Source organism: Panthera tigris, chromosome A2, assembly GCF_018350195.1.
Source record: "Panthera tigris isolate Pti1 chromosome A2, P.tigris_Pti1_mat1.1, whole genome shotgun sequence".
Taxonomy (NCBI): Eukaryota; Metazoa; Chordata; class Mammalia; order Carnivora; family Felidae; genus Panthera; species Panthera tigris.
The window spans coordinates 16206249-16233805 of record NC_056661.1 but is presented as its reverse complement, the minus strand read 5'-3'; the positions used below and the strand labels follow the sequence as shown (position 1 = coordinate 16233805).

The window sequence follows — 27557 nt, the reverse complement described above, 5'->3', positions numbered from 1 at the left end:
CCCAAGGGGGTGCGGGGCAGCCTCGGTTTACCCCACTTTCGGTACGTTTCTCGAGCCCACCCAGCGCTGCGCTTGTGCTGGCCTCTGGGATTCGGTGCGGGTGGAGGTCATGGGGTTGCACCCAGGCCCAGAGCGGTCAGAATAGGGGCGGATGCCCGGGAAGGCCCCGCCAGGACGAAGAAGCGAGGCCGCTTCCCAGACACTGCCGGGCGGTCCTGGGAGCCCTTCCTGGGAAGCTAGGCGAGCCTGGGCCTGAGTGAGTGAGTGTGTGTGTGTTTAAGGCGGCGGAGGGGTCAGGCCCCTACCTCCCTCTCCCACTGGGTCCCAGAAGCCTTCGGACCCGGAGGTCTCCAGGGAAGGCCTCAGGACTAGACCTCGGGCGGGGGTGCGGGGGTCGCGTAGATCGCTAGGCGGGTCGGTCGGCTCACGCCCCAGCTTCCTCGAGCAACAACACGGGTGGGCGGGGCCGGCGGTGGGGGCGTGGCGAGGGGGCGGGGCAGTGGGCGTGGCGGGCTCCGGGGCAGCGGGGAGGGGGCGGCGTGCGGGCGGCGGGGAGCCAGCGGCCGCGACGACGCTCCCCGCTCCGGGCACCGGCACCGCGCAGGTAAGGGCGGGGCGGAGGTCGCGCGTCTGTGGGCGGGCTCCTGTGCTCCCGCTTGCCCCTCACTCCAGGTGGGACTTTCGCCTAGCGCCCCCTCGGGCCGCCGCGTCGCCGTCCCTCCACGGCTCCTCGGTCCCAGGCGGCGCTCACATGGGGGCCGTCTGAGTTTGTCCCAAGGCACCGTCCCCATTCCCCGCCCCGTGCCAGGGCCCTTCGGCCTTTCAGCCTCGTTCTCCCAGCCCCGCGGTTACCCGGCTCGGATTTAGGGGCAGCGCAGGGATAGCGCCCGGGGTTCGTGCACCGCGCAGGGGATCCCATCCGCCGCCCCCGGACCCCATCCAGCCTGAGAGACTGCCAGGAGGAGGTGACGCCTGCAGTGAGACCGGCATGGGCAATGCCTGGTGGCTGGGACAGGATCCCATGTTTGGGAAACTCCAGTGACTGTGCGTGTGCCAGGCAGGGAGGGGCAGGGAAGCTGTCAGAGACTGAGAAGGGTTGGGGGTGGGGGCGTATAGGACAAGAAGCTTAGAGGCATGGAGAGCCCAAGAAGGAGTGCTGGGGGGAGAAGCCAAAGTGGAGACTGAGGGGTCAGCTGTGACAGTTGAGCACCCCCACCCTGGGGCAGTTCCTCTGTCCTGTGTCTACCACTGGGCTGTTTTAGGGGACTCTGGGGCAGCCCAGGAAAAAAACGTCCAGAGCAAGCAAAACTTCCTTGCTTGCCCACACCAGGAAATACCAGAGTGGGTGCCATGACAGGGTGTGGCCCAGGGGCCTGAGGGGCCCCGGGGGTCCAGGTCTTGGAGAGGGCAAGGGAGGCCTCGGTGACGCTGCCTGAGAGCGACCAGGCGTGGAGAGAGGCCAGGAATGCAGGGGAGACAGACAGCAGGTCTGGCGGCTGGTTAGATCGACACGGGACGGGCAGCTGACTCACCTGGGCACGCCAAGACTAGCCAGTTCTGTGCTCACCCTGCCCCACAGTGAGCACCAAGGCTGCCTGAGGAGGTAGGAGGCTGGGTCCTGCTGGGAACTTGCTGTGTGCCCTGAGGCAAGTCGCCCAGCCTTTCTGAACCACCTCACTCAGGTGACCTGGCAGGACCGGCAGCCAGAGGCCTGGGTCTGAGCTGTGCACATGCTCTACAGACATGCTCTACAGATAGTGTCTCAGCCCTCTCTTGCCTTCCTCGGCCTCAGTTTCTCCACAGGTGCTTCATGTGCAGCCTAACACCAAGGAACCTTAGAACTGGGTGGAGGGAGAGGGTATGGAGGCCATACTCGTGACCAGAGCCCGGTGGGTTAGGGGTGTGACGGGTTTGAGCAGGGGTTACTCCTGCTGGGTCCCTCTCACGTTATGGCTCAGCACCTCCCCCTACCCCCAAACACACACACTCCTGCGTGGTCTGCTCCCTGCTCTCACTCTCTTGGTTGCCTCCAGGATGAAGGCCCAAGCTCTCTAGCTGGGGAGCGGGGACCCTGGGCACCACCAGACCAGATCCCCAACCTCAGCCGCAGCCTTCCCCACCACTGCCTCGCCAGCCACGCTTAACTTCTGGCCTTTTCTCTGAGCAGTGTACCTCAGTTCCTTAGAGGTAGACGTCCCTTTGGGGCCACAGATCTGGAAGGGTCCTGGAGTAAATGCCAGTCTGGGTCTGTAAGACTCATCCGGAGGGTCCCTAGGCTGCTTTGAGTGGTGAAGGAGGCTGAGGACCAGGTCTCTGCACCCAGAGCAACTCCCCACACCAGTTTATCATTTCTAAGGAGGACTCACATAGTTTGAAAGCTCTGATCTGAACGCACCCCTATTTCACAGAGGAGGTGACTGAAGCCCAGAGGGGAGCAGGGCTCTGGACAAGCATGGCCAGGACTGAGCAGTGGGTAGGGGTTTGGCAGGGGGTCCTGTGGGAGCAGCTGAGGTGAGGGCCATGGGTCCAGGGTAAGGGTAGCTGCCAGCCCCCCAGCGAAGGGTGGGGGACGCCTGAGGTGGAGAGGGGCAGAGAGCTCTATCTGGGGTGCAACGTGGCTGGGGTGGACCCCAGGTCAGTGTGAGTGTGGGGGATGCCTGGTGTTCAGGGCCTCTCGGCCTCGAGCTACTGACTGCAGGTCCCCACTCGCCCTGATCTGGTTCCTAGTCCACACCTCCTGTCCTGGCTGCACCTTCTTCCTCCACCTTTATTTAGCCAGTGTCCTCACCTCTCAGTTCACACCCTCTACTGACTGGCTGCCAACTGAGGATGGAAAGGTCACTCCCACCCCCCAAAGGGCCTTTCCCTTCTGTCAGTTTCTGGAGCTATGGGGGAGGGTCGGGGGGGGGGGGTGCGGGCGCCACTTGCTGTACCCCTGACCCCTCAGCTGAGCTCTGCGGATCTGCCTGAGTTGACGTGGAGCCACCTGCCCCTCTGCCCCAGGTGGGGTGGGGGGAGGTACTGGGGCTGCCACAGGGGCCCACAGAGCAGGCCACAGCTGGGCAGCTGGCCGCTTCCCCTTCCTGTCGGTCCCTCCCAAGGCCTCGCCCTCCTGAAGCAGCAGCAGCAGGAAAGGTGGGGCAGGAATGCCGGGGCCTGGGCCCTTGGCCAGAGTTCTGAGGCACCCGCCCTGCTGCCCCAGAGCCTGTTCCCTGGGAGTTGTAGGTTTTGTCAGGGGCCTGGAAAGGGCGCTGGGGCTCCACCTGTGTCACCTGCCCATTCCGGCGATCCCGATGATATCTCCCACCCCACCTAGGTCAGCTAACGGCAGAACCTCTGAGTGTCAGAGCCAGGGACAGGCAGTCTGAGGGTCTCAGGCTAAGAGACCCTGAGATGTGTGGTCTGGTCCTTTGGGCAGATGAAGTTTGCTCGGTGAGGGCACCCGGCTCTGGTGGGAGAACGCTGTGTCTGTTTGGAGGCTGCGGCCTGGCTGTGGGGGTGGGTTGGAGCCCAGGCCCCTTGCTGACCCTCCCTCTCGTCAGAGAGCCACATTCTCAGGGGATCCCTGCCTGCTTGGTGGGTCCGTCACTCCATGGTGGGGGTCCAAAGACTCAAGCCCACCTGCCCACCCCCACAACCCCTACCTCTTTCCTCTGGGCACAGCAGGGTCAGCCAGGTTGAGGGGCACGGAGGGTCTGGCTCTCACCTCTGCTGACCTCACTCTCCCACTGCTGGGCCCCGTCTCCTCTCCAGCTGTCACCACATCCATCTCCCCAAGTCTGATGTTGGGTCCTACCACGCTCCCTTGCCCTGAGATCCTCCATAACTCCTCCACTGGCCACGTTGGCCACTCTTGGTGGGCCACGCGTGGAGCCTGGGCCCTCATGCCCGTGATCCTTTGCTCTCACCGTGCCCATCTGCCTGGCCTGAGCCATGGCCTTGAGAAAAAAGCCGGGCTCCTCTGACAGTGTGTCCTTGTTTCCAGAGACTCTGTGGAGGGGGAGCTAGGTCAGAGCACCACTAGATATTACTCTGAACCTTGGGAGCCATGGTGGATGTTTGAGCAGGGGAATGAGCAGGCCAGAACTGGGCTTGAGGAGCACCTGCCTTTTTGGCTAAAAAGAGGTGTTTCCCTAGGCAGTTCTGAGCCCTGGCTGCCTCTCCATCAGGTCCCCTCTGCTGGGCCCAGGTGCAGAGCAGGGCAGGGGTCAGTGGCTGGTCCAGGCATTCCCCTCTGAGGTGGCCCCGGGCTCACCGCTCCGTTCTGTTGTGGGCAGTCCCGGGCACGTGGGCTGAGAGCGTGGCACTGACCGTGCTCTCGCTGGCGCCCTCTCTCTGGTCTGTGCCCCATTCGCAGGCCCCGAGTCCTGCATTCTGGCCATGTGCAGCCCTGAGGAGGAGGCCCTGCTGCGGCTGGAGGAGGTCTTTTCCTCCACCCTCGCCCGCATCAACAGCCTCGTCCTCCAGCCCCTGCTCACGGCTGGTGAGTCTCAGCTCTGCAGTGGGAGGGCGGGGGACGCAGGAACCATCCTGGGGCCCCGGGACCTAGCTCGTTAGACTGTCCGAGGCACGCACAGCCTGCTCAGCCTCAGACGGGAGTGGGGACACTCGGGACTGGGGCTCTGCCTCTGGTCGCCGGCTGCTCCCTTCTCAAAGGGACCCCAAGGGGCCAGGCCACGGACCCCTAGCCCAGACTCAGCTGTACATAGAGTCAAAGTCCCACCTCTTCCAGGGCACAGACCTGATGCTCTGCCTGGATTCTCAGCCTGCTCTCACCCAGGGCACGGCTGGAAAGCAGGATGCTGAGTTTTTACTTCCAGTTTGGGTCTCACTTGTGGAGTGACCTTGGTCAGGTGCCTTCCACTGAGGAGCTCTGTCCACTCATCTGTGAGAGGGAGGGGACCATAGGACCTTACAGACCCCGCATCCCAGACCCCAGGAAGTCCAGAGACTCGGGGGAGTTAGTGTACGTGCCGTCCCTGCTTAGTGGGGGGCAAACGTCAGCTTCGCATCCAGAGCCAAAGACCCCTAGGAGGATGCAGAACCCTGGCCGAGGCTCCTGGGCTGTGGGGGCCCCTCCCCTCGAGGCGGAGAGGCCCCGCCCCCTCACAGGGTGGTTGCCCCGCCCCCCCTCCTCCAGAGCCCTCGAACCCCCAGGGCAGAGAGTGCCTGCGGCTCTTGCAGCAGCTACACAAGAGCTCCCAGCAGCTCTGGGAGGTGACGGAGGAGAGCCTGCACTCGCTGAGGAGGAGGCTGTGCCACCAGGACTCCGTCGGGCTGGAATCCCTGCTGTTGTTGTGCAGCGCCGACCGCGTTCTACGGATCCACGTAGAGTAAGGCGGCGAGGAAGGCGGGGGATCGTCCTGGGCCGAGGGCTCCCCGGGTCAGGTTTAGGCAAAGGTTTGGGTTCGGTCTGGGGTGGGTCAGCCTCAGGGCCTGGGGCCTTAGCCTGGCACAATCACAGGCACCCCAGACCTGAGCCTTGGGGCCTCCCAGGGAGGAAAGACTGAGTTAGAATTATCTGGTTGGGCCAGGGCTGCGCGCACTCGGTGAGTGGGGTCCGAGGACCCCGGAAGGGCAGGGGTTTGGATCTGAGGTCGTGGGCTGGGCCTGCAGGGTGTCTCCTGTGCTGTCTGTAGGTACATCGAAGCCTACACTAGCTGCGTGGTGGTGCAGGCCTTTCAGAAGGCAGCAAAGAAGAGGAGGTGAGCACAGGGTGCTGCGGGGATGCGGGGGTGGGGGCTCTGAGTCGGTGGGGGTGTCCGGGAGGGAAGGCTGGGGAAGTCCCATGGCCACAGCGGCCCGTGTCACAGCCCATGACTCATCCTGAACACTCCTGGTTCTAACAATTCCACGCTGATCCACACCGGAAGGGAGGGGGGGGAGTCTATGGAGGCTGTGAGCCAAATCCAGATATCCACCAGCCAAGGCCGACCCTGGGAAGGGGAAGGAGGGGCCGTCCTGTTCAGGGTGGGTGGTTGTCCTCGATGATCCCTTCACCCCCAGATATTGCCGTTGAATCTCCAATCGGGCGACCGTCGTCCCGTGATATGAGAGCGGTTTGGGGTCTGGGACTGCTCCTGAGATCTGGGGGCATTAGCTGGGTTTGGGCGGGGGATGGTGGCAGGGACGGAACGTAGGAGGGGGATGAAGGCGGCGTGTGGCCCTTCCTCCACTCAGCGAGTACTGGCGGGGCCAGCGGAAGGCGCTGCGGCAGCTCCTGTCGGGCGTGAGCTCAGAGGCCTCCGTGGGCACAACGCTGGTCCAGGCGCTCCGCCAGCCGCTCGCCCATCACGTGCAGCAGTACGTGCTCCTCCTGCTGAGCCTCGGGGACACCGTTGGGGAGGTAGGTAGCAGGGAGGTCGGGCGACCAGGTGCTGCTCGATAGGCCTGTCACTTGTAGGGAGGAGGAGAGGAACGGTCCTGGCTCAGGGGACCCATCTGACTCAGGAACCCTGGCTTGAGAAAGACACAGCCATGCTTTTGGGGACGTGGCCCTGTTCTGGGGGGTTCGCAGAGACATGGCCTTGCCCTGGCATGTCTGAGGTACATGGCCCTGCTGTAGTGGAGCCAGCAGAGACCCGGGAAGCAGATGGAGAATCATGTACTGGGTGTGAGGACACCTGGCCCAGGTCCAGCTTTGGGGGGGGGGGGTGTCACCCAGTGGTCCTCTGGAAGCACCTTCATGCTGGCCTCTCCCTCAAGGAAGGGCTGGCAGGGAGAAAAGGACAAACTTTGGCTTAGATCCAGACCTTCTGACCAGCTGGGGCCAGGCCAGGGCCGGGGCAACCATCACAGGGTGGCGGAAGGTTCTGACAGGCCCCCCCCACCCCCACCCCCGTCCCCCACTCACCAGCTGCTCTGTGTCCCTGCAGCGTCACCCCACTCGGGAGCTGGTGGTGCACGCGGCCACCCTCTTTGGGAACCTAGAGTCCTTCATGAGGCAGGCGCTGGACCAGGCCACCGCCACGCAGGCCCTCTGGCACACCCTGAGCAGCCGGCTGAGAGTGAGTTTGAGGCCTCAGGGCGGGTCAAGAAAGGGGACTCTTATTAGGCAGGGGCCAGGTGGCTGTGAGGTCCCTCTGTCTAGCCGTCCTCAGGCACTTGCTGAGTGCCTCCTAGGCCAGGCCGTGAGCCGGCTCTGGGGAAAAGCAGTCAGAACTGACTCTGTCCTGAGACGCCACCCGGCGATCATGTCCTCATGTCACCACCCACTGTGGCACGCACTGCCCCTACCGGGGTCGGTGGGGGAGCCCCCTGTGCCCTGAGAGGGTGTGGCAGGCCTGGGACCCAGTGTAGAGAATTAGGGGAACAGAGAAAGGGGACAAGAATCGCCAGCGAGAGGCAGGGACCGCAGAGCCCCGGTGAGTGTTGTGGGGGGCTCGGCGGGGGCAGTGGCTCGAGGTGGGACGGCCCTCAAAGCGAAGCTCTGAGACAAGTTTGCTGCCCCCACCCCCTCCAGACCTTGGAGCCCCACTGTCGTCACAGAGCTGGGGGCCTCTGGGAGATGGTTAGAGTGGGGGACAGGGGCGCCTGAGCCCTGTGCCTCCCCGCCCTCCTCCCCAGGATGTGCTCTGCACCCCTGCTCGCAGACTCCTGCAAGACAGCCAGCACATACCGGTGACGGTCACCCCGCTACGGGCGGAGCGCGTGCTGCTCTTCGATGATGCCCTGGTCTTGCTGCAGGTTGGGGTGGGGCTGACCAGAGGTCCTGGGGCCGCAGCGGGGGTCGGGGGCCTGGCTGAGAAAGGAGTGGGGAGCGAGAACTTGGGGAGGTGATGGGGGCCGAGAGGCAGTCATTGCTGGGGGTGGGGGGCGGCAGGCCCCGCCATCCCTGGAGCAGGGTGAGCTATCGGGCAAGGCCGCGCGAAGTGCGTCCCAGTCCCGGCTGCCATCGCTGCTAACCATCTGTACCTCGGTTTCCTCATCTGGAAAACGGGACACTTGTGAGTGAGTTGGTCTTCAGCAGGTGCCAGACAACTCTTAGTTCTTTCTCTTCCTTACTTAGGAGGGGAGCCCCAGATGGGCGGTCAGGGGTGGCCCTTGGTGACTGAGGAGGGCTGGGTGGATCCAGGCACACATGAGGCTTCTAGAAAAAAGTACTGTGTAGAACCAGGGCCTGGGCTCTGGACGTTGCAGAAGTCAGGGGGGAGCCAGGGCTGGGGTTTGGGATTGTTTCCTGGCCTGTAGTATCCCCCACCCTTGAAGTCATATAGTCCTTGTGATAGCCGTAACGCTGTCTTCTCTGTCCCCTCAGAATGCCAGGCTGGGGCTCCCCTGCAGACTGGGACGCTGAGGCCTGGGGGGAGGGGGGGCTGCTACTTGCCCTGTCTAAACCTGTATCTCCTGAAATCTGGTTCACTTTGAGCTCCTCTCCACTCCGTGCCCCAGGTACACCGATGAGATACTTCAATGCTCTGTGCCCTTTCCTACCTCTGGACCTTTGCATGTCCTGTACCAGGCCCACTCTTGTCCCTGCCTGTGTCTGGCACACTCCTCCTGCCCTTCGGGCCTGGGCCTGGTGCCTCCTCCCCCCGCGGCGGTGAGGCAGTGACCTAGGTCAGGCGGGAGGTCGCTGCATGCAATCTTGTAGAGGAAGGGGCGTTGGTCAACTCTCCGAGCAGGGATGGCGTTCCAGATAGAAGGAGCAGCACAGGGTCACGGATGGAGCCGGAGGCGGGGGAGGGGCTGCTCCAGGGTTCCCAGCCAGGCCCTTGGATGGGAAGGGAGATGGGGAGCAGGCTGGGCGAGCTGGACTGAGTAGCCTGGGCACGCCCGGCCGCATGGCAGCAGGTTGGTGCCTGGAGCACGACTGGCCCAGAGCAGGAGGGGAGCGTCTGGTCTGGGCCCTGGGTGACACCAGTGCCCCATCTCCTTCCAGGGCCACAGCGTCCACACCTTTGATCTGAAGCTGGTGTGGGTGGATCCTGGGCAGGACGGGTGAGCGGCCCCCTCCAATCACACCCCAGGCCTTCTCTCCCTCCACCCACCCGACACCACCCGACACCGCCCGCACCCCAGGGCTTGGGCCTCCCAGAACACCCTCCGAACGGAGCTGGGGCCTACTCGTCACCTCCATCTGTCTAGGTGCACGTTTGATCTCCTCACACCTGAGGAAGAGCTCTCCTTTTGCTCCAAGGACCCCCAGGGCCGGGTGAGTGTGGGTGAGTTGTGAATCGGGGCGGGGTGGGGCCGGAGGAGTGAGGGAAGGCAGCAGGAGGGCAGGGGGAGGGCACAGGTGTACCCCCCGGAGGCTCTGGGACCATGGCCGCAGCGAGTCGGTGGTCAGCCCGGGTCGGGCCTCAGAGCGCCGTGGAGAACAGGGTACTTGGCCCCGTGAAGCCAGGATTGGGGCCTTTGCGGGTGCCTGCTCCGTGGCTCTGTCTGGCTCCCCTGGCAGGCACCGAAACTGCACACGAGGTCTGATGCAGGGCCTAGGGAGCAGCATGGAGCCGTTAGTTGGCTTTTCCCCCAGAGGACAGAACAGAGGGGGAGGGGCGTGGGGGGGGTACTATCTGGAGCTTCCTAGAGGGGCTGCCTCCAGAGCAGTGACCTATCCTGTGTTTCCCCTGTCCCCACCAGATGGTCTGGCAGTGGAAGGTGACTCAGGCTGTGTGCCAGGCCCTGCGTGGGAAGAAGGACTTCCCCATGCTGGGGGCGGGCCTGGAGCCCCCCGAGCCCCCCACCTGCCGCTGCCTGGCATACACCTTCCGCGCCGAGGGTCGGCTCTGCCAGGCCACCTACGAGGGCGAGTGGTGCCGGGGCAGGCCCCATGGCAAGTGAGTGACCGGAGCTCTGGGCCGAGCGAGGCAGGGGTCGTTGTGGGAGTCTGAGGACAGATGGGACCCACATGGACCTAATCACCCGAGGGCACGAACCAAAGGCTGTTACTCCGAATTAGTTGGTCAAGCCTGTTTGTCCCCCGGTCTCTCTTAAGCTCTATTGGACAGGACCTGGCCCATAGTAGGTCTGTGCCATGTAGAGTCTTGGTGAGGGTGATGACACCAGAAGGCGTGGGACAGTCTTCAGGCGGCTGGCCTGCAGGGCTGCAGTGACTGTTCTCGGGAAGCGGGGGGAGAATAGTGCTCATATTCACGTAGCACCGTCTGGTGGGGGAAATGGTTTGCGGATACCCGGCCTCCCCCAGCCCTTACAAGACCCCCCTGGGCGAGTGTCATCACCCGTTCTGGAGGCCCAGAGGCTGGCATGACCTGCCCAAGGCCTCAGGGCAGGTTATAGGGTGAGTCTGGCTTCAGTCACAGGGAGGTGGGCTTTTCAAGACCCTGTGGCCCCACCCTATGCTCCAGCTGGAAAAGCCAGGGCCCCGAAAGCAGAAGGGACTTGCCAAGGTTATGCTCATAAGCACGTTAGTTTCTGATACCTTGCCTGCTTCCAGAAAGGACTTGAGGAAGCAAATGAACAACAACAACAAAAAAAAAACAGAAAAAACAATGCCGTGTCAGAAGAGGGGAGGAGGATGCTAGAAGCCACTGGCTAGCGTTTGACTTAAGCTTGAAGTTTAGCTCTGAGCTTCCTGTTGGTTAAGGGAAAAAGGGAACCTGGATGTTTCCAGAGCTTTCCCTGTGGGGGGTGGTGAGTGTGCCTGAGGCTGCTGGGCTAGTTGTGCCAGGAGTCGGGAAGGACCGAGAGCCCCCTGCGGGTCATGGAGCTCAGAGAGAAGGGCTGGGTGGGGGCAGAGAATCCAGTCTGGGGGGAGCTAGGGCTCTGAGAGTGTCTGTGGTGGAGGTCAGCTGGGGGCTGTGTGCGTGTTGAAGGACGGGTCGGGTGGGCCTGATGTGTGTGCCCTTCCACTGTCTTCCAGGGGCACCCTGAAGTGGCCAGATGGCCGGAATCACGTGGGGAATTTTTGCCAGGGCCTGGAGCACGGGTAAGGCTGGGGCTGATGCGGGAGAATGTGGCCGGCGGGGGAGTGGTTTTCACCCCCGCCACCGTCACCAGCCTGGCCCCATCCTAAATCCCCGAACCTCAAGCAGGAACTTAAGGCCATTTGGTCCAGCTCCCCTTATTACACTTTGGGAAACCAAAGCCCTGAGGAAGGGTGGGTCATGGAAGGAATGGTCAGGACAGGAAGGTGCTCCCTGGATGCACGGGGGGCCGGGACAGGGGGAGGCGTCCTCAGAGTGGCCCTTGGGAAGAAAAGACGGCTGAGCACCTGGGCGATTCTCCTCATTGTCTGAGAAGGCCCCTTGGAGGTGGGGACGCTTCTGGTGGCAGGGAGGGGTGTCATGGGGTATCCTGGTCAAGGTGGTAGCCTGGTGCTGACCGCTTCCCCCCCCCCCCACCACGCACCCACACTGACAGTTTCGGCATCCTCCTGGTGCCTCAGGCCTCCGAGGACAAGTTTGACTGTTACAAGTGCCACTGGTGGGAAGGCAGCATGTGTGGCTACGGCATCTGTGAGTAAGTGACCCTCGGCGCCATGGCAAGGGGGGCTCTTGGGGCGGGCACGTCCCCTGGGCCGAGCTCTGGGAGGCAGGCCAGCTGTTGGTGACCCTCTGCAGGTACAGCACTGACGAGGTGTACAAAGGCTACTTCCAGGCGGGCCTGCGGCACGGATTCGGGGTCCTTGAGAGCCCCCCACAGGCCCCGCAGCCCTGCAAGTACACGGGCCACTGGGAGAGGGGCCAGAAGAGCGGCTACGGCATCGAGGAGGATGGTGACAGGTGAGCGTTCCACGGCCGCCCCCCGCAGGGTCAGGGGGCTCAGGAGACCCCCACACACCAGACTGAGCAGGGCATGGGTCCTGTGGTCAGTGCGTCCCGTCCGTTTGCCCCCTCAGAGTCTCTCTGAAGTCACTCACTTCCTTTCCGTGGCCTTGGTTGTCGCTGAGGCTCAGGATGAGGGAGCCCTGACCTCTTTGATTAAGGAGCCTCCCAGACTGGCCCCTCCTCGCGCTGTCCAGGAGGACTTTCTGACCCCCCAGTCTAGTCCCGTGTAGGGATCACAGCCCGTCCAGGCTCTCTGGGCTGTGAGAGGAAGCCCGGGGTCCTTGGCCTTGTATTTGAGGCTTGCCTGTCTCTCTGACCTCACCCCTGCCGTGCTGCCTGCATGCCCCCCTAGACCAGCCTTCTAGACCACTGAATGTCCCCTTGTACCTGTCGTACCTGTTGGAGGCTCCTACCTCCACGGCTCTGCATTCCATCATCCTTCGTGCCACCTCGCCCCAGGAAGCCTGCCAGGATACCGCCCCCACCCCCCGCCGCCCCGCAGGCAGGCTCCCTCCCTCCCCCATTTTCTGTTTCTCTTGGAGGTCCTGACCTCACTTGCCCCATGTCTGAGTTGAGTAGATTCAGGCGATATCACTGCTCCTTATCCGCTCACCACCCTTACCCCCTGACCGCAGCCCGGCTGGCTTAAAAGTGCCCAGGAACGACTCTGATCCAACTCTGGCTCCTCCCCCAGGGGTGAGCGCTATATTGGCATGTGGCAGGCTGACCAGCGCCATGGCCCAGGGGTCATGGTCACCCAGGCGGGTGTCTGCTACCAGGGCACCTTCCAGGCGGACAAGATGGTGGTGAGTGGGGTGACCCGCGTGTATCCTGAGCCACCCTTTCCCTGCACTGGGGCTGAACCCCCGGCTCTGAGGGTCCGGATGCTAAGCAGAGGCTGGGCGGTGCTGGATGGGGCGGAAGCTGGGTTCCTAGGTGCTAGAGGGAGACAGAACCTCAGCAGGATTCCAGTTCTACCAGCCACCTACCCTGGCCTTGGCCGAGTCCCTGCCCCTCCCGTCTCGGTTTCCCCGTCAGCACCTCAGGTTAACTACTTACTGTAAGCACAGTGGAATCAGCAAGAATGAGGTGCATGGTGAGGATGATGCCAGCAGTCAGTGCAACTGACATTGATAGACTCCTAACTGGACACCCAGCTCTGGGTTCAGCCTCCCAGCACGATCTCGTGGGATCCTCCCCGTGGTCCCGCGGATCATGTCATCGTCCCCAGTGTATGACTGACAGATGTGAGGCTCAGAGAAGTCAGAGAACCAGCCTAGTGTCACCAGGTCTCCTGAGCCCGGGGAACACCAGCCCTTGCCTCCTGCCTCACTCACACCCTGCCAGGTGCTCTGCTCCATGTCTGGCCTGGTGACTGTTACTGTTATTATGGCTTGTGCCTTTGTTCATGTGGGAAGGATCGAAGGGGGACAATAAGATAAGAATGGACACAAAATAGATTCAGATAGGACACAAATTGGATCCTGTTTGGCTCTGAGCTTCCTGGCGGCCAATGCCACAAGGAAGCCTGGTTGGTTCCACTGTGCCCCCTGGGTCAGTGATGGGGAAGTGGGGATGGGTGAGGAGAAGCCCAGGACTTCTTGAGCTGTGGGTGGGGAAGGGAGGTCACCCAGGAGGCCTCCTGAGAGAGGCCACTGGAAAGGAGGAGCCAGGTCCCAGGGAGTCATTCAGGATAACCCAGGGATGAGGTCCGTGGAACGGCTGCTCAGGGCTTAGCAGGCCAAGGGCTGGCATCCCACCTAGGCACGGTCCTGGGAGGTGTGACAGGGCTCAGGACCCGGGTTGTTGCCTGCCTCCTCTCCTCCTGCTGGCCCCTCCCTAGGCCCCATCTCCTGGCCCTTCCTAACTGACTGCTTTGACTCTCTCTGGCTTCCTTCCCTAGGGCCCAGGGATCCTCCTCTCTGAAGACGACTCCTTGTATGAGGGCACCTTCACCAGGGACCTGACCCTTGTGGGGAAGGTGAGGGCCATTGAGACCTATCCCCTCATGGCCAAGCCTTGGCTGGAGCCTGTAATCTCCCCACTTGGACCCAGGGCTGAGGGTGTGGGCGGTGGGTGAAGGTAGGGAGGTGCCCCTCCCATGTCCACTGCATCCAGAAGGTGGGCACTGCCATGGAAGTGGACTTTGAACCCTGGTCAGAGTCAAGAGGGGACAGGTGGGTTTGCCTTGGTGCACAGGGTGCTGGTGGCCTGGCCGTGTCTCCCTACAGGCCCCTCGTTGGGAATCCACCCCCTCCACCAGCACTGGTGCCTTGGAGTTAGTGTCCTTCAGAATGTTCCTGCCTGGGCTGACCCAGCAGAAGGCAGTTGGGTCCCTGCTTGGGCCTTTGGGAATGTGGGGCTGTTTCAATCTCCTGGTGACTGGAGGGCACTAAGGCATCTAATGGGTGGGCCCCGAGTGCTATGAATGGGACACTCATGAGGCAGGGACTGTCCCTCCCAGGGCCAGCAGGCCCTCAGGCCTTGCCTAGGCCTCTTCCTAGTTCTGGACTTACCTCCTCCCCCCATCCCCCGCCACCAAGTCCCACAGTAGTGGCTCTCCTGCTGTGACCTGAGAGTCCCTTTCTCTCTCCCTGCCAGTCTCCCACCTGAGGTGACCCTTTGGGCCGTTGGCACGGCTCTAGGTCAGGGGATTCTAAGGTGAGAGGATTAGGAGCCCTTCAGGGTGGGGCAGAGTGAGCGGATGGTGGGAAGGCCACCCACCAGGTGCTAGCCTCTGTGACCCAGGATGGACAAGCAGGAGGCCTGTCATGATTGGATGGGAAGGCAGCTGGACGGACAGACAGGCGTCCTTGTCTCCTTCCCTGGTTGCAGGGCAAGGTCACCTTCCCCAATGGCTTCACCCTGGAGGGCTCTTTTGGCAGCGGGCCAGGAGGAGGGCTGCATACCCAGGGCGTGCTGGACACGGCTGCCCTCCCGCCAGAACCGAGTGGCACCCGTAAGAGGTAAGAGCCTGGCCGCCCGGCCCGTGCATTCTGGAGCCTGACTGGGGTGTGTCTGTGTGTGTCTGTTTCCACCCCAAGGGCTCAGGTCTCGTCAGAGGGCCTTTTCTGTACGTTCTCTTTATAAAGAAATGAATTCTTTATTCAGTTCCGAGGGCCCAGGTCACACAGCCCTCAAGTCAGAGACTCTTGGAATCAAGGGCTATGGCCTAACTTCGTACACCACAAAACCGGAGAAAAATATTAGGCACAGGCTTTGCTTCTGCCCTGCTTTTTTTCTGGGAAGGGTACAAGACAGTTTGTAAAATAACACACATAGACAAGAATAAAATGGAAAATAAAAGTGCGAGTTGGACTTCAAGGAAAGAAACATACAGATAGGCGTCACAGTGGTTATGGCTGAGCATGAACCTGGCTCTGAGTTCCCTGGTGGCCAAGGTGAAGAAGGAAACTTGCTAAGTGGACTTCATGTCACTCTCATGGGGTATTTGAGAAGAGGATAGACTTCTTCCCATGGAGACAGAGTTCTTCCTCGGAGAACTGTAGTTCATTCAAGTGGCAACTCTCGCTGTGTCTGTCAAGGTACGGATCACAGACAGCATTTCAGATGTGGGGGCGGGGGGGGAGGGAGGGGGAGAAGGGTTGATTACTAGACCCTTCCTCTTTGCTTGCTTCTTCTCCCTGACAGCAGGACCTGGGAGTAGACAGCAAACCCCAGAGGCCTGACCAAGCCTGGGTGGGGTGCAGGTGTAGGAAAATCTGTGAGCGTGATGTGGGAGTGCAGCGCTCCGCTGGGCACATGCAGCCAGACCCCCCGGGCCCGTTGGCCGAGATAAGACCAAGCTCAGGAAGGAACCAGGTGGGGTGGGAGGGAGAGCGGGGTCTCAAGGCAGGGGGATCCTGGACTCTGGGCCCGTTAGCTCTTAAGGCCAGACCTTGCTGTCTGGACTTGGCCTCCAGCTCTTCAGATCTTTCTGTCTCCTTTCCAGGGCCCTGTGTGTCCCTTTCTCTCTTCTCCACCGGGGAGCAGATTCTTTCTGTCCCTCTCTCTGCCTCTCCTTTCTTTTCCTGGAGCCTTGGAGGTCAGCCCTCCCGGTCCGCCCCCCTGTTCCTGGGCTCCGACTCTAGGCCAGGTGGGACATCCCCCTCTCCCCGAGGGCCCGGACGGGGTCCTGCCCACCGCAGCTCCAATCCCTGCTTCCCACCCTCCGCCACCTCCATCACAGGCAGCTAGGTGTGGGCGCCTTCCCCGCGGAGAGCCGCTGGCAGGGCGTCTACGGCCCCTTCCGGGACTTCGTTAGCGCCGGCTGCCCTGGGGACTTGCAGGAGGCCCTGCTGGGCTTCCACGTGCAGAACTCGAGGGAGCTTCGCAAGTCCCAGGAGTACCTGTGCTGCGAGAGGTGAGGCGCGGGCGTGTGCGTGAGTGCAGGCACGCGTGCGCCCAGCGGGGCATCCGGAGGGCCTGGGTTGGGGGTCTGTGGGACTCCCGTGTGGGCTGGGGAGGAAGGCTTCCTGGAGGGGGCAGGCCAGGACCCAGGTGTGGGTGAGAGATGTGTGTGCGCGGTGCCCCAGGACCCAGCCCGAGGACCGCGCGGGCAGAATGGAAGACGTCCTGGACGAGCTGCTGCAGCACCGGGAGCCCAGAGCCCTGCGGCAGTGCCTCAGGAAGGTGAGGGCCCGCGGGGAGGGGGGCCTCCTCACTGCCCCTGGTGCTGGCCTGAGGGGCCAGCCCGGGGACACTTTCTGCTCAGAGGGCCTCAGTGTTCTCATCTGTGAAACGGGAGCTGTCTTGGGAGTCTTGTCGGGGCTCCAGCCCCCGGCCCCGGTCACCTCTTTGTTGCCTTTGCACCTGCCAGGCTCTGAGCAACTCGCTGCACCCCCTGGGAAAGCTGCTCCGGAGGCTGATGCTGACCTTCCAGGCCACGTATGCCGGCATCGGGGCCAATAAGCACCTGCAGGCGCTGGCCCAGGAGGAGGTGAAGCAGCATGCCCAGGAGCTCTGGGCCGCCTACAGGTGAGCTCGGTGGCCTGTTGGGGACAGCCACAGCCCTGTAGAGGTAGAGCTCTGCTCTTCCTGGATGTCAGGTGCTCTGCCTAGCCCCCTGGGCAGGAACGGTGCCTCTGGATTGAGAAAGAACCGGAGGCCGAGCGATGGGGTTAGAAGGCAGGGAGATTATAGCACGAACTTCCTGGAGCCAGAGTCGGAGCCTCGACGGGCCCTGAGCTGACCCCTGACCCCAGGGGAGCTCCAGCCCCCTGCAGGCTGAGCCTGACTCTGGACTCAGACCCCATCTAACGTCACAGATGGGGGCCCTAGATGCTGTAGTTCCTTCTCTTGTGGGGTTCCAGCGCTGTCAGGCTGACGCCCTGTACTCCCAGCTTCCTAACCGCAGAGGCTTGGGAGCCGGGGCTCTGGGCCTCACGCTCCACGGCTCTGGCGGCGGGGGCGGATGCAGAGCCCGCTGCCCTGTCCTTTGGGGACTCGGGTTCCGTGGGAGGTGGCAGCCCAGCTCTCCCTCTCGTTGGTTTGCAGGGGTCTGCTGCAGGTGGCCTTACAGCGCAAGGGCCAGGCTCCAGAGGAAGACGAAGATACAGAGACAAGGTGATTGCTCCCCTGGGGCTAGGTCCAGGGAAGCCTCTGGAGCCTCCTTCGGAGGATAGGGGGAGGGGGGGCTTCTGGGGAAATCTCGGGGCTCATGCTATCGACCACGCATTGTTCATTGACCACGAAGATCAGAATGACCCACGACCTCTGCTCCTTGAGCGACCTGGGAGGAGGCCCCGCCACAATGCATCAAATGCATCTTTGTTCGGGACGTGCCATCCCAGGCTCATCTCTCGGGTGTGCAGGGGGTGAGCAGCTGCCCCGGGCACCCTCCTCCCTGCACACAGATGGGGAGACAGGCCTGGCAGGGGCTGAGCCCGAGGTCGTGCAGAATGGGAGTTGCATCATTAAGCCTGTCTCCGTAGTCCCCCAAGACCACACCTTCCTGTTCCTGCCTTTAGGTTTCAGGCCGAGAGATCCCACTGCAGGATGCGTGGGAAACGGAGCTAGACGTTGGGTAGAACTTCCCCTCTGGAGTCCTAGGAAGCCTAGAAAACCAGGCGGCAGAACTGAACTAGCCTGGAATGACGACTGAGTGCTTTGCCGCAAGTCCCTTGTCTGTCCAGGGCCCGGGTTTTGCTTTCAGTCAAATGGGGATCAAATCCCACCCCACTTGCCATTTTGGTTGTGAGTCAAATGAGAGAATCGGGAGGCCCCAGATTTCAACAGAATGAGGGAATGACCAAGAACAGACTTAGGAAGGGCTTTCTAGAGAATGGAGGGGGCGGGGACACTTTGTTGGGGGACAAGGGGCTCTGTGGGCTTTTTGAGGGGTAGCCCAAGTAGCGGTCCCTACCCCCTAGGCTCCCACCCTGCTGGCCCCAACCTGTCCTGGCCACTTTCACTCAGGGATGTGCAGGTGCATGGATTGGTGCTGCCCCTTATACTGCCCAGCTTCTACTCGGAGCTCTTCACACTCTACCTGCTTCTCCATGAGACGGAGGACGGTCTCTACAGCCAGGGCATTGCCCACCTGAGCCTCTTCCCCGACACCAAGCTGCTTGAGTTCCTGGATGTGCAGAAGTAAGCCTTCCCTCCTTGCCATGTTTGCCAGGGTCCCCATGTACACAGGATACGAAATGCGGTTCAAATTGTCTTTAGCATAAAAGGGGGTGGTGCTAATTGGCTTGGGTGCCCATGAAGTTCTAGGATTATGCTGGTGTGGCGGGTTTCAGGTGTGGCTGGATCTAGCTAGTTAACCTCATGGTGAAGGGAAACACCGTCTCTTTGGATGTATCTCTGGCTCCCATTTATGGTGAAACACAGGGTACCAGCCATTCAAGGTTTATACTCTACCAGCTCAGTCCCCGCACTGTGCCCCAGGGAGCTGGTGTCCCCTTCCCAGCTCCAGCCGGGAGCTGTCCCTCACTGGCTTGGCCGGCGTCTGGAGCCTGCCCCTAAATGCTGGCTGTGGCCCACAGTGGCCAGCCTGCCTCAATATCTGCCACTGGGGCTGGGGCAGGTGTCCTGCTGCCAGCAGTTGGACTGAGAGTGGGGGGAAGGGAGATCCTCAAGGGGAAACTGAGGACTGTTCTGGGAGCAGGTCCCTTCTACCCTCAGTGCCCCTTCTCATCCGTCGATACTATGAGTGACCGCCTGCCCAATGGGGGGCATGGGACCTCTCCTTCCACACCTGGTCTCCCTTGTCACACCGCGATGGTGTTTCCCACCCACCCCCTCCAAAACCCTGTTTCCCCTTTATCGTGAATGTCTCCTGCATCTGACTGGTCACCAGCCCAGACACCTGGTTGCCAACTGCTTCCCAAGCTTCCCTCCTCCCCAACTCTTGCTGCTGCCTCTGTGCTGCTTCCTCCATGCTGGCCTCCCTGCTCCATTGTTTCCCCAAGTCCCTGCCTGGTGCTGCACTGAATGGCACCCACATCCCTCCCTGTTCACCAGCCTGCACTGGCTCACCGAGCCTCCAGAACAGTCTCTTCTGCTGTCATTCTCTGTCTGGCCCAACCCCTGGGACTTCGCTCATAGGGTCCCTTGGCCCACAGCACTGCCCCTCACCCCTATCCAAGTTTTGGGGGGGCCGTCTTCTCCAGGGATCTGTCCCAGCCTCCCTTGCCTTGGGCTCCATGCGGGTGCTCCAGGGTGCCATTGCGGACCCCTTTCCTGCGCTCAGTCCTGCTATGGGACACGGTATATGGGGGGTTGCCCTCTGACCTCAGACCCTGCCCCCTCCTCCTGGCAGAGGCTCCGTGTCATACTTGTTTAATTTCAGGCACCTGTGGCCCCTCAAGGACCTCACGCTGACAACCAATCAGGTGAGAAGGTGGGTCCATTAGCTGCCCCAGGTAGGGGGGAGGCCTGAACCCTGAGCTGGGCCCCCCACGGTTTGCTCAGGCCTCTTTGTGTTGCAACAAGCCCTTGGGTCCGGGGGCCACCGAAATAGGTATCCATAGGGACCCAGTGACTATCGGCTATTGGAATCATTATCTTCTCTATCCATTTTGGTCCCCCCAACCTCCTGGAGACCATTTATCCCACTTCACAGTTGAGTAGACTGAGGCTCATGGTGGAGCTGTGACTTACCCTGGGTCACTCGAGCTTCTGGGCGGGGCTGTGCTGGAGCCAGTGATGGGGAAAGGTGGGCGGCAAGAGCTCCAGCCCCGGGAGGGCCAGAGGGACGGAGCTGGGGGGCGGACCGTGGCCTCATCCAACCTGCGCTCCCTGCCCCCCCCTCGCCCCCCCCCACCATGCAGAGACTCTCCCTGGTCAGGGACAAGTGCTTCCTGTCAGCCACTGAGTGTCTGCAGAAGATCATGTGAGTCTGCGCCCTGGGGAGGGTGGGGGGCCAGAGGCGGGAGTGTTGGGGCCCCTGGTGGGGACTGAACCCGGGGGCCTCGATCTGGAGCCCGCTACCCTGCCGCAGCACCACGGTGGACCCCCGCGAGAAGCTGGAGGTGCTGGAGAGGACATACGGGGAAATTGAGGCCACCGTGTCGCGGGTGCTGGGCCAGGAGCACAAGCTGCCCATGGACGACCTGCTGCCGCTGCTCATCTACGTGGTGTCACGTGCCCGGTGAGCCCCGGCCAGGCCGGGAGCTGGGGTGGGGGGGGCTGCAGGATGATCCCTTCCCACCCTGCCTGGCCCCCAGCCAGGACACAGGCTGAAGCCTTCAACATCAAGGTTTCTGAGCACAGCTTTTCTTGGTACAAAGCGGGAGGCGGAGGCCCAGAGAGGCCCGCCTCGGGTCCCGGGTGGGGAGCAGAGCGGGGACCACCTCCCAGGTGTCCAGCCACCCAGGCCGGGGCTCCTTCCCCAGCCGCGTGGTGCCTGCCCCTGATGGGCCCCTTCTCCCTCTCACTGCGGGGGTGGATGTCCTCCAGAATCCAGCACCTGGGAGCCGAGATCCACCTGATCCGTGACATGATGGACCCCATCCACACGGGAGGCCTGTATGACTTCTTACTCACGGCCCTGGAGGTGAGGGACAGAGGTGGTGGACTGGGGCCAAAATACCCTGGTCGGTGGGACAGACCCGGGCGCATGGTGGGGATGAACCCAAATTCACTGCTCGTGTGTGCTTCTGCGGGGCGGGCCTCACCGAGCCTCCGGGCCTGCCCTTGTTGGGGGGGGGGGAGGCCCCGCAGTTCACCCCAGCCCCGGGGCCCCGGGACCCTGGGCATGTTCCAGGCTGCATCCCTGAGCGGACCGGGAGAGGGAGGCCCCACTTCCTTGCAGACTGTGGCTGGGGGCTGAGCTGGAGACGTGGTGCTCCCGGCCCGGGAGGCGGCTGTGCTCCCTGGTGTTGGGCCGTGTTTGTGTGGGGCTGGGGGCCGGCAGGCCAGCTCCCCCCCTCAGCCTCGCCTCTTTCCCACCAGTCCTGTTACGAGCACATCCAGAAGGAAGATATGAGGCTGCACCGCTTTCCCGGCCGCGGGGACTCCAGACGGCCCTGGTAGCCCGGCCGCTCCCGGGCCGACCGCAGAGCTGAGAGGGGCCGCCATGGTCCGGCCTGGCCCTCGTCGCCCACGGAGCGGAGGACAGGAGGGGCCCCTGGAGGCGGTTCCCGGAGGCGAGGGGCAGTTAGTTTCTTCCAGGGAGACGCTGCTGCTGCCTGCAGTGGGCCGAGGGCGAGGGTGACACACGTGGGCCCGGAGCCGGGGGCTCCCCCTCCCCCTCGCCCTGCCCCTAGGTCGGTGTCGGATGACCTCCCTGACCTGCAGCGGCTCACTGGCCTTTTTCCTGCCCGAGCCTGGCTCCCACACGGACCTCGCGGGGCCTCGGCGTCGCCGTCTGTTTACCAGCGGACTAGATGGTCTGTGACGGGCCTTCCGCCCGTCTTGCTGGATCCCGGAGTCCTTCTGGAAGTTTGACTTTTTAGGCTGCCGGGCTGAGATTCTCACATCATCGCCGGTGGTGTTCCCTGTTTCCTGGTCAGAGGCTCCACGTTGCTAGTGAGGCCGCTTTTCACGAGGCCTTTTGTCCACGGGTGGCCTCCTAGGGTCCTGCCTCGTTCCCGACTCTGCCCCAGGAGTGAGCTGGTCTCTCTGGGCTGCGGGGCTGGACAAACCCCAGTCCACCCTGACCTGCTGGGTGGCCTCCGGCAAGGTCCTAAGAGCCACACGCCTGCAGCCCACGGGCCCGTGTGCAGGGGGACAGCAGTGGCATGGGGCCATCTGTGTTCTGTCCAGGCTCAAGACCCTGCAGGGGCAGGGGGAGGCCAGGGGGTCTCAGGGGCCTTGGGGAGGGGAGGACTTTGTTCCCACAATGGTTTCCGTGTGGGACCGAGAGACACGGGAGCTCGGTCTTGGGGCAGCCTCACCCCTGCCTGGCCTCAGTTTCTTCTCCCCACATCGAGGGGCTTCCACCTGGTGACCTGCGGGGGCTCCCCCTGCCCGGTCACAGGAGACGTGTGACAATAGGCGGGGTGACTGATCTGAAGACGTCCAGGGGCGAAGCACGGGGAGAGGGTGGATTTATGCAGGGATGCAGCCCTGGAGGGAGAGCTGGGCCCGGCCGCCACAGCCGCCCTGCCACCGTGCCATGGATCGTGAGCAACTCAGGTCACCGTCCTTGGCTCCAGGTGTGCTCTCCGTAAATGAGCACTGACCTCGAGGCCCGTGAGGGAGGCTCTCGGAAAGCCCAGCCACTCCTGAGCCCCAGGCGGAAGCCCCCCCAGGAGTCTCAGGGTGGGGGGCTGGTGGTGGCTGGGGGCACCCACAGACCCTGAGATGATGGAGGGCAGGAAGAGTGAGGATATCCGGATGCCCTGGGCCTTCGAGCTTACCCAGGACGGGGCCGTTGCTACTTTAATCCTCTCAACGGTGCCCAGCTCCTTCTTGTCCCTTGGCGAGTAGAACACGCTTGCCTCAAGGCGGCCCTGAGTGGCAGGACGCCTGCAGCCTCACCCCAGAGGCTGCCCCCCCAAGCTCCCCCCAGCCCCCCACACCACCCGGCCTCCGTCAGGATCCGGGAACTCTCACTGTAGCTCCGATTCACCAGGACCCCTCCACCCGCCCTGTGGCCGGGCCTTGCCCGGTACCAGCGGAGCTGGAGCCTCTGGACAGGGACGGGAGAGGCCGAGGGCGGCCGCGCTGTGGCAGCCAAAACCCGAGACCGTGAGGACATTGCCAGCCGAGGTCAGTGCTGCATTCACAGAAGAGACGCTTGGAACCGGGCAGCCCGCCTGCCCCGTGGGCGCCTCGGGAGGCTGATGGAGACGGGTCACCTGCGGGGACCCCAGCGAGGACCTCTCCCAGCTGCTGCGGGAGCCCCTTCGGCTGCAGGGTCCTACGTCTCGGGAGGTCAGGTTGGCCACCAGGACCTCATGATCTCCTGCGCCGGAGAGCTGCGAGCCCAAGGGGCCTGTTCCTTGACACCTGCAGGCAGCTTTCTGACAGGCTGCACGGGGCCGCACCAGCCCTGTCCCCGGGGGCCTGGGTTTGGGGCTGAGAGAGAGACACCCGAGAGATTAAATGACCTCTCAGTGAGCAGACGTGTCGGAGTCACAGCCTGACCACCCCCTCCCTTCCACGGCAGCCCTGGGCCTACATGCGGCCTCCCGTGGAGCCCCTCAACTCCTGCTTCCTGCACCCGCATTTCCCTTCCGCCCCGCCTGCTCTCCAGCTCCTGCCCCTCGTCGTTCTGTGCCCCACACGCGCCCTCCTCCGGTCCCCTGGGTCCCAGGCTGCTCCGTCCTCACAGGGCCAGCTCACGTGAGGCCCTCATGTCCCAAGGAATGAGCCCCCCCGGCCCCGCTCCAGGGCCCGCCCCCTGGCCCAGTCGTGTTACTGGTGCCTAACGGCGGGTGCCTGCTCCTCCGCCGGTGATCTCCAGGCGCAGCAACGCCCTCCGCCTCTTCCTGGGCCAGCAGCGATGGCGATGAGCGTGAGGGTGGAAACAGGTGGACTTGGGAAAGGTTGGACTGTGAAGGACCCCAGCCCCGGGCCGGGTCCGCATTCATCTGTGAAAACAGAAGCCCCTCGGGTGTGACCAGCACAGGCAGGGACCCACGTGGAAAGGAGGGCTGGCCACGCTCAGGCCAGGAGCAGCCGGGAAGTTGTTGCCAAACCCTCAGAGAAAGGGGGGAAAAGACAACGCCCTCTCTGTCCCAGCTCAGGTTCCTGTCCCCGGGGCACCACACCGGGCAGCAATGTGGCCAGTCCAGCAGGTTGTCTCCGGGCGCTAATCTGTCGAGGGTGTTGCGCTCCCACAGCAGGAAATGTCACGAGGCGGCCAGGTTACACCTGTTGACCAGTTGTGGCTGGTGATCGGTCAGGGCACAGAGGGGCCCCACGAAGCCCCCCGCCTCCCTCCCTCAGTCAGCAAGCCTCACCAGGGGCCTCTTGGATGCCAGCCCCGTTCCCTGCACAGGCTACAGTCTGGGACGTGGCCAACAAGGCCCCAGGTGAAAAGGGCCAGCTGTCCTCCCAGAAAGGGACCAATGGCAGGGAGTAGAGGAAGCGGGAGAAGCCGAGTCCACAGCTACTGAGAATGGGAGCTGCCAGGCATCTAGAGGGATGCCAGTTCTGACTAGGCTTCTATTCTGATCGCCCCCAAGGGTGCTGGGAGCCAGGGCACAGCCCAGACAAACCCCTTGCCCAATGCAGCCTTGGACAAGGCTGGAGGGAGAATGTGGGGGGCAGCCAGAGGAGCGCGGGGCTGCTGGAGAAGCCTTAGCAATGCTGAAGGGAGGCCAGCCCTCCCTGAGCGGGGACCTAAGTGAGCCTCGTGGCCTCAGCTGTCGTCTCTCCTAGAGGGATGGCCGCCCACCGTGGGGCCAGTGAGGGGCAGGGACTGCCCTCCTGTGGCCACTGGGGAAGGGGTAAGTTCAGGGTTAGAGTCAAGGTCAGTGTTGGGGTTAGGGTTAAGGTCAGAAGCAAGGTCAGTGTCAGATTAGAATAAGGGTCAAGGTTGGAGTTCAAGTTAAGGTTAGAGTGAGAGGAAATGTCAGGTTCAGGTCAGTTCAGGGTCCTGGTCCAGGTCAGGACTTTACTGGTTGGCCTCACCAGGGTTGCTCTGGCTTTGACTCTTGCTGTGGCCAGAACCAGGGGTGGGGGCCAAGCTGCCAAGGCCTTGGTGTCCCTGTGACTGTGGCCCAGTCCCTCCCCAGACTGGGTCTTGTTTGCTGTCTCTAAGAACCCTCACTGTGCAAGACCACTGTTCCGCCATCCGGGGAAGGAAGGGAAGAGTGGGCAAGAGGTGAGGCTGGGGGTCTGGCGCCGTGAAGGTGCCTGGGCAGCGACCCCTTCCAGATGTGGTGCTGGTGCCGCTAGAGAGAAGGGCTCAGTTTGCAGAATGGGGCTGGAGTCACTAAGTACAGTATTCATGACCCACCTGAGGCTGGGGGCTACGGCCCGGCCCCTGCAGTGTCCTGTTGCTGTTTTAAACAGAAACATTCATTGAGCGTGGCCGGGACTCCAAACCGGTGGAAGTAAGTAAGACCCGCTGATCCCCTGTGTTGGGGAGCGTCCGGTGTCTGGGCTCTCTCCCCCGGCGCCAGGGGCAGGGGGTGGTAAGGAGGGTTTGAAGCCTCGGCATCTATCCGAAATTCGCGTCTGAGGTTTGCCAAACAGGAGATCTCTCAGCCCTGGCTCATCAGCAAATCAGAACCCGGGGGCAGAGAACAGGGAGAGGCTGTGGAGGGGAAGGGGGGTCTAAGGGAGTATTCAGCTGCCCCCCTCACCCCCGGGCCAAGCAGTCCTGTGACGCTTGCTGGGCAGTGCAGGGGTGGGGGGGACACAGACTTAGCCAGAGCGCTTGGAGCACCCTTGGGTGAAGGCTGCTGGTGGCTGGGGACAGATGAGTCCTGCCCTGGATTTTCCCTGGGGACAGTGACCCCTTCCCTTGCTCTGCTGGCTGGAAAGGACCTGCAGAGGCTGGTCTGCCCAGGGCAGCATCGAGGCTCTTCCTCTGTGTGTCCCGAGCTGGGGCGGCTGTGCCCAGGGCGGGGAGGGGCCTGGGTCTGTGTGTGGGGAAGGGCTAGCAGTCCTGCTCGTCTTACCCAGTCCTCCAACTGTCACTTCCAGGCCTGCCTTCGGAGGCAAGCGCTCCTCTGCCACCCCCCACATCTGCAGTCCTCGGGAGACGAGTGGTGGGAGAAGAGAGAGCAGGGGACCAGCAGTGCACGTGGGACCTCCCTGAGACCCAGGTCTCGGGGCCACTGCTTCATCCAAAGGGACCTTCTACACCCTGCTGGTCATACGGCCGCACCAGGCTCAGTTTCAGGAACCAAAAGAACATAAGAGGAGCCGGGTGCAAACTGTTAGTTGGTGGGGGCGCCTGGGTGGCTCAGTCGCTTGAGCATCTGACTCTTGATACGAGTTCGGGTCGTGACCCCAGGGTCATAGGACCCGAGCCCTGCGTCGGGTCCGCACTGGGTGTGGAGCCTGCTTAAGATTCTGTCTCCCTCCCTCTGCCCCTCTCCCCCACTCGCACATGCTCTCTCTCTCAAAACCCAAAAAATCCCATCAGTTGGTGCCCGCTCTGTAAATGGTGCAGACAGGCTGTTTACCGGCAGCCTCTGGTCTGTCTCTGACACCAGTGTAGGACCCTCTTAATCACGAGTTCATGCATTTCATTCGGGTGTGGCCAAGGGTCAGTCCCAGGCCCCAGGCATCCTCAGGGATAAACGCGGTGCCAGCCTCTGAGCTGAGACCAACCCTGTGCTTGCACACTGAACCTTGCCGTTGCCTCCGAGGAAGGGGGGCATCGGTGATTGGGCGGCTCTTGGTGTCCCGTCCTGCGTGGGGTCCTGCTCGCTGCAGGAGAAGGAGCCCAGGAGGCACTCACAGTCTTCGTGGTCAGGGCAGGAAGGGAGGGCTGCCTCCTGGCAGATGGCACCGTGGAACTGGAACTCGAGGGATGAATTTGCCAGGCGGGGGGTTGGCACGCCTGGCAGAAGGAAAGGCAGGGACAGAGGCCGGGAAGTGGGGAAGGGCTCGGCTTTCCCAGAATGTGGAGAACTGGGAACCGAATCAACAAGAAGTCAGGCAAACCCAAGGTGAGAAAGCCTTGCAAAACCCGTGGGGGCCTTTTCCCACATTTCCCGATTTTCACCCTCCTATGATGTTGTCCTCTGTCCCCATGATGGTTGTCAAACACCCACCAATTCTTTCTCCCTCTTCCCATCGAGATGCGGAGGCAAAAACCCCTGCCCTTAAACCTTGGCCTTTGACGATGCAGTGGGACAGAGGCCACCAGCCTTGTGAGGCTGGGATCCAGAAGCTCACGTGGCCTCTGCCGGTTCCCCTGGACATCCGTGCTGGGAGCATTTCACCACAGAGAGATAAGACTGCCACCCTGAGCGGCCATGTGGGGAGACCGTGTGGGGACAGCAGACCGAGAGAGAGGTGGACGCCCAGTGGAGCCAGCTCATCGGGGATCTGGTTGTTTGGGTCTCCCAGCCCAGACCCTGAGCACGTGAATGAGAACACTTCTGGGGTGACTGCAGCCTTGGCCGCCCTCTGACTGGAACCTTAGGAGACCCCCCTACAAACAACAGCTGCCTGGCCTAGCCAGTGGGCCCCAGATTCATGAGCGAACCAAACAGCGCTGGTGTTTCAAGCCACGGTTTGGGGGTGTCTTTTTAATGTGACAACAGATGAACGGAACAGTCCTTTCGCCATTATCCACTATTCATCATTTAATTAAAAACACTTTTATATGCTTCATTTAAAAAAAAAGTTTTTTCTCATTGCATGAGTAGCATCTGACTTTTAAAAAAATTTTTTTATTTTAGAGAATGTGAGCAAGGGAGAGGGGCAGAAGCAGAGAGAAAGAGAGAGAGAGAGAGAGAGAGAGAGAGA

The 27557-nt window shown here is 62.4% G+C and overlaps 1 protein-coding gene across 4 annotated transcripts; it reads left to right on the top strand.

Annotated features, from left to right (window-relative positions):
• The first annotated feature begins 523 nt into the window (after nt 1-523).
• On the top strand, nt 524-27400 carry ALS2CL (ALS2 C-terminal like). Of its 4 annotated transcripts, XR_006214764.1 has the most exons (27): nt 537-604; nt 4358-4483; nt 5141-5333; nt 5640-5705; nt 6181-6346; nt 6876-7007; nt 7567-7686; nt 8882-8940; nt 9088-9154; nt 9583-9779; nt 10823-10888; nt 11323-11421; nt 11523-11684; nt 12424-12535; nt 13633-13710; nt 14565-14695; nt 15919-16092; nt 16265-16361; nt 16549-16706; nt 17226-17294; nt 18147-18320; nt 19525-19567; nt 20006-20067; nt 20176-20325; nt 20634-20730; nt 21129-24157; nt 25779-27399. XR_006214764.1 is itself a non-coding variant. In XM_042978771.1 (26 exons), the coding sequence occupies exons 2-26, from the start codon at nt 4381-4383 to the stop codon at nt 21207-21209; spliced, it is 2856 nt and encodes a 951-aa protein (XP_042834705.1). In that variant the 5' UTR covers nt 524-604; nt 4358-4380; the 3' UTR covers nt 21210-27400. The 4 variants fall into 4 exon arrangements, 2 of the variants coding, with proteins under 2 accessions (XP_042834705.1, XP_042834704.1); XM_042978771.1 differs by having other exon boundaries at nt 524-604; nt 21129-27400; XR_006214765.1 differs by lacking the exon at nt 25779-27399 and having other exon boundaries at nt 19525-19575; nt 21129-21216.
• The last annotated feature ends 157 nt before the right edge of the window (nt 27401-27557 follow it).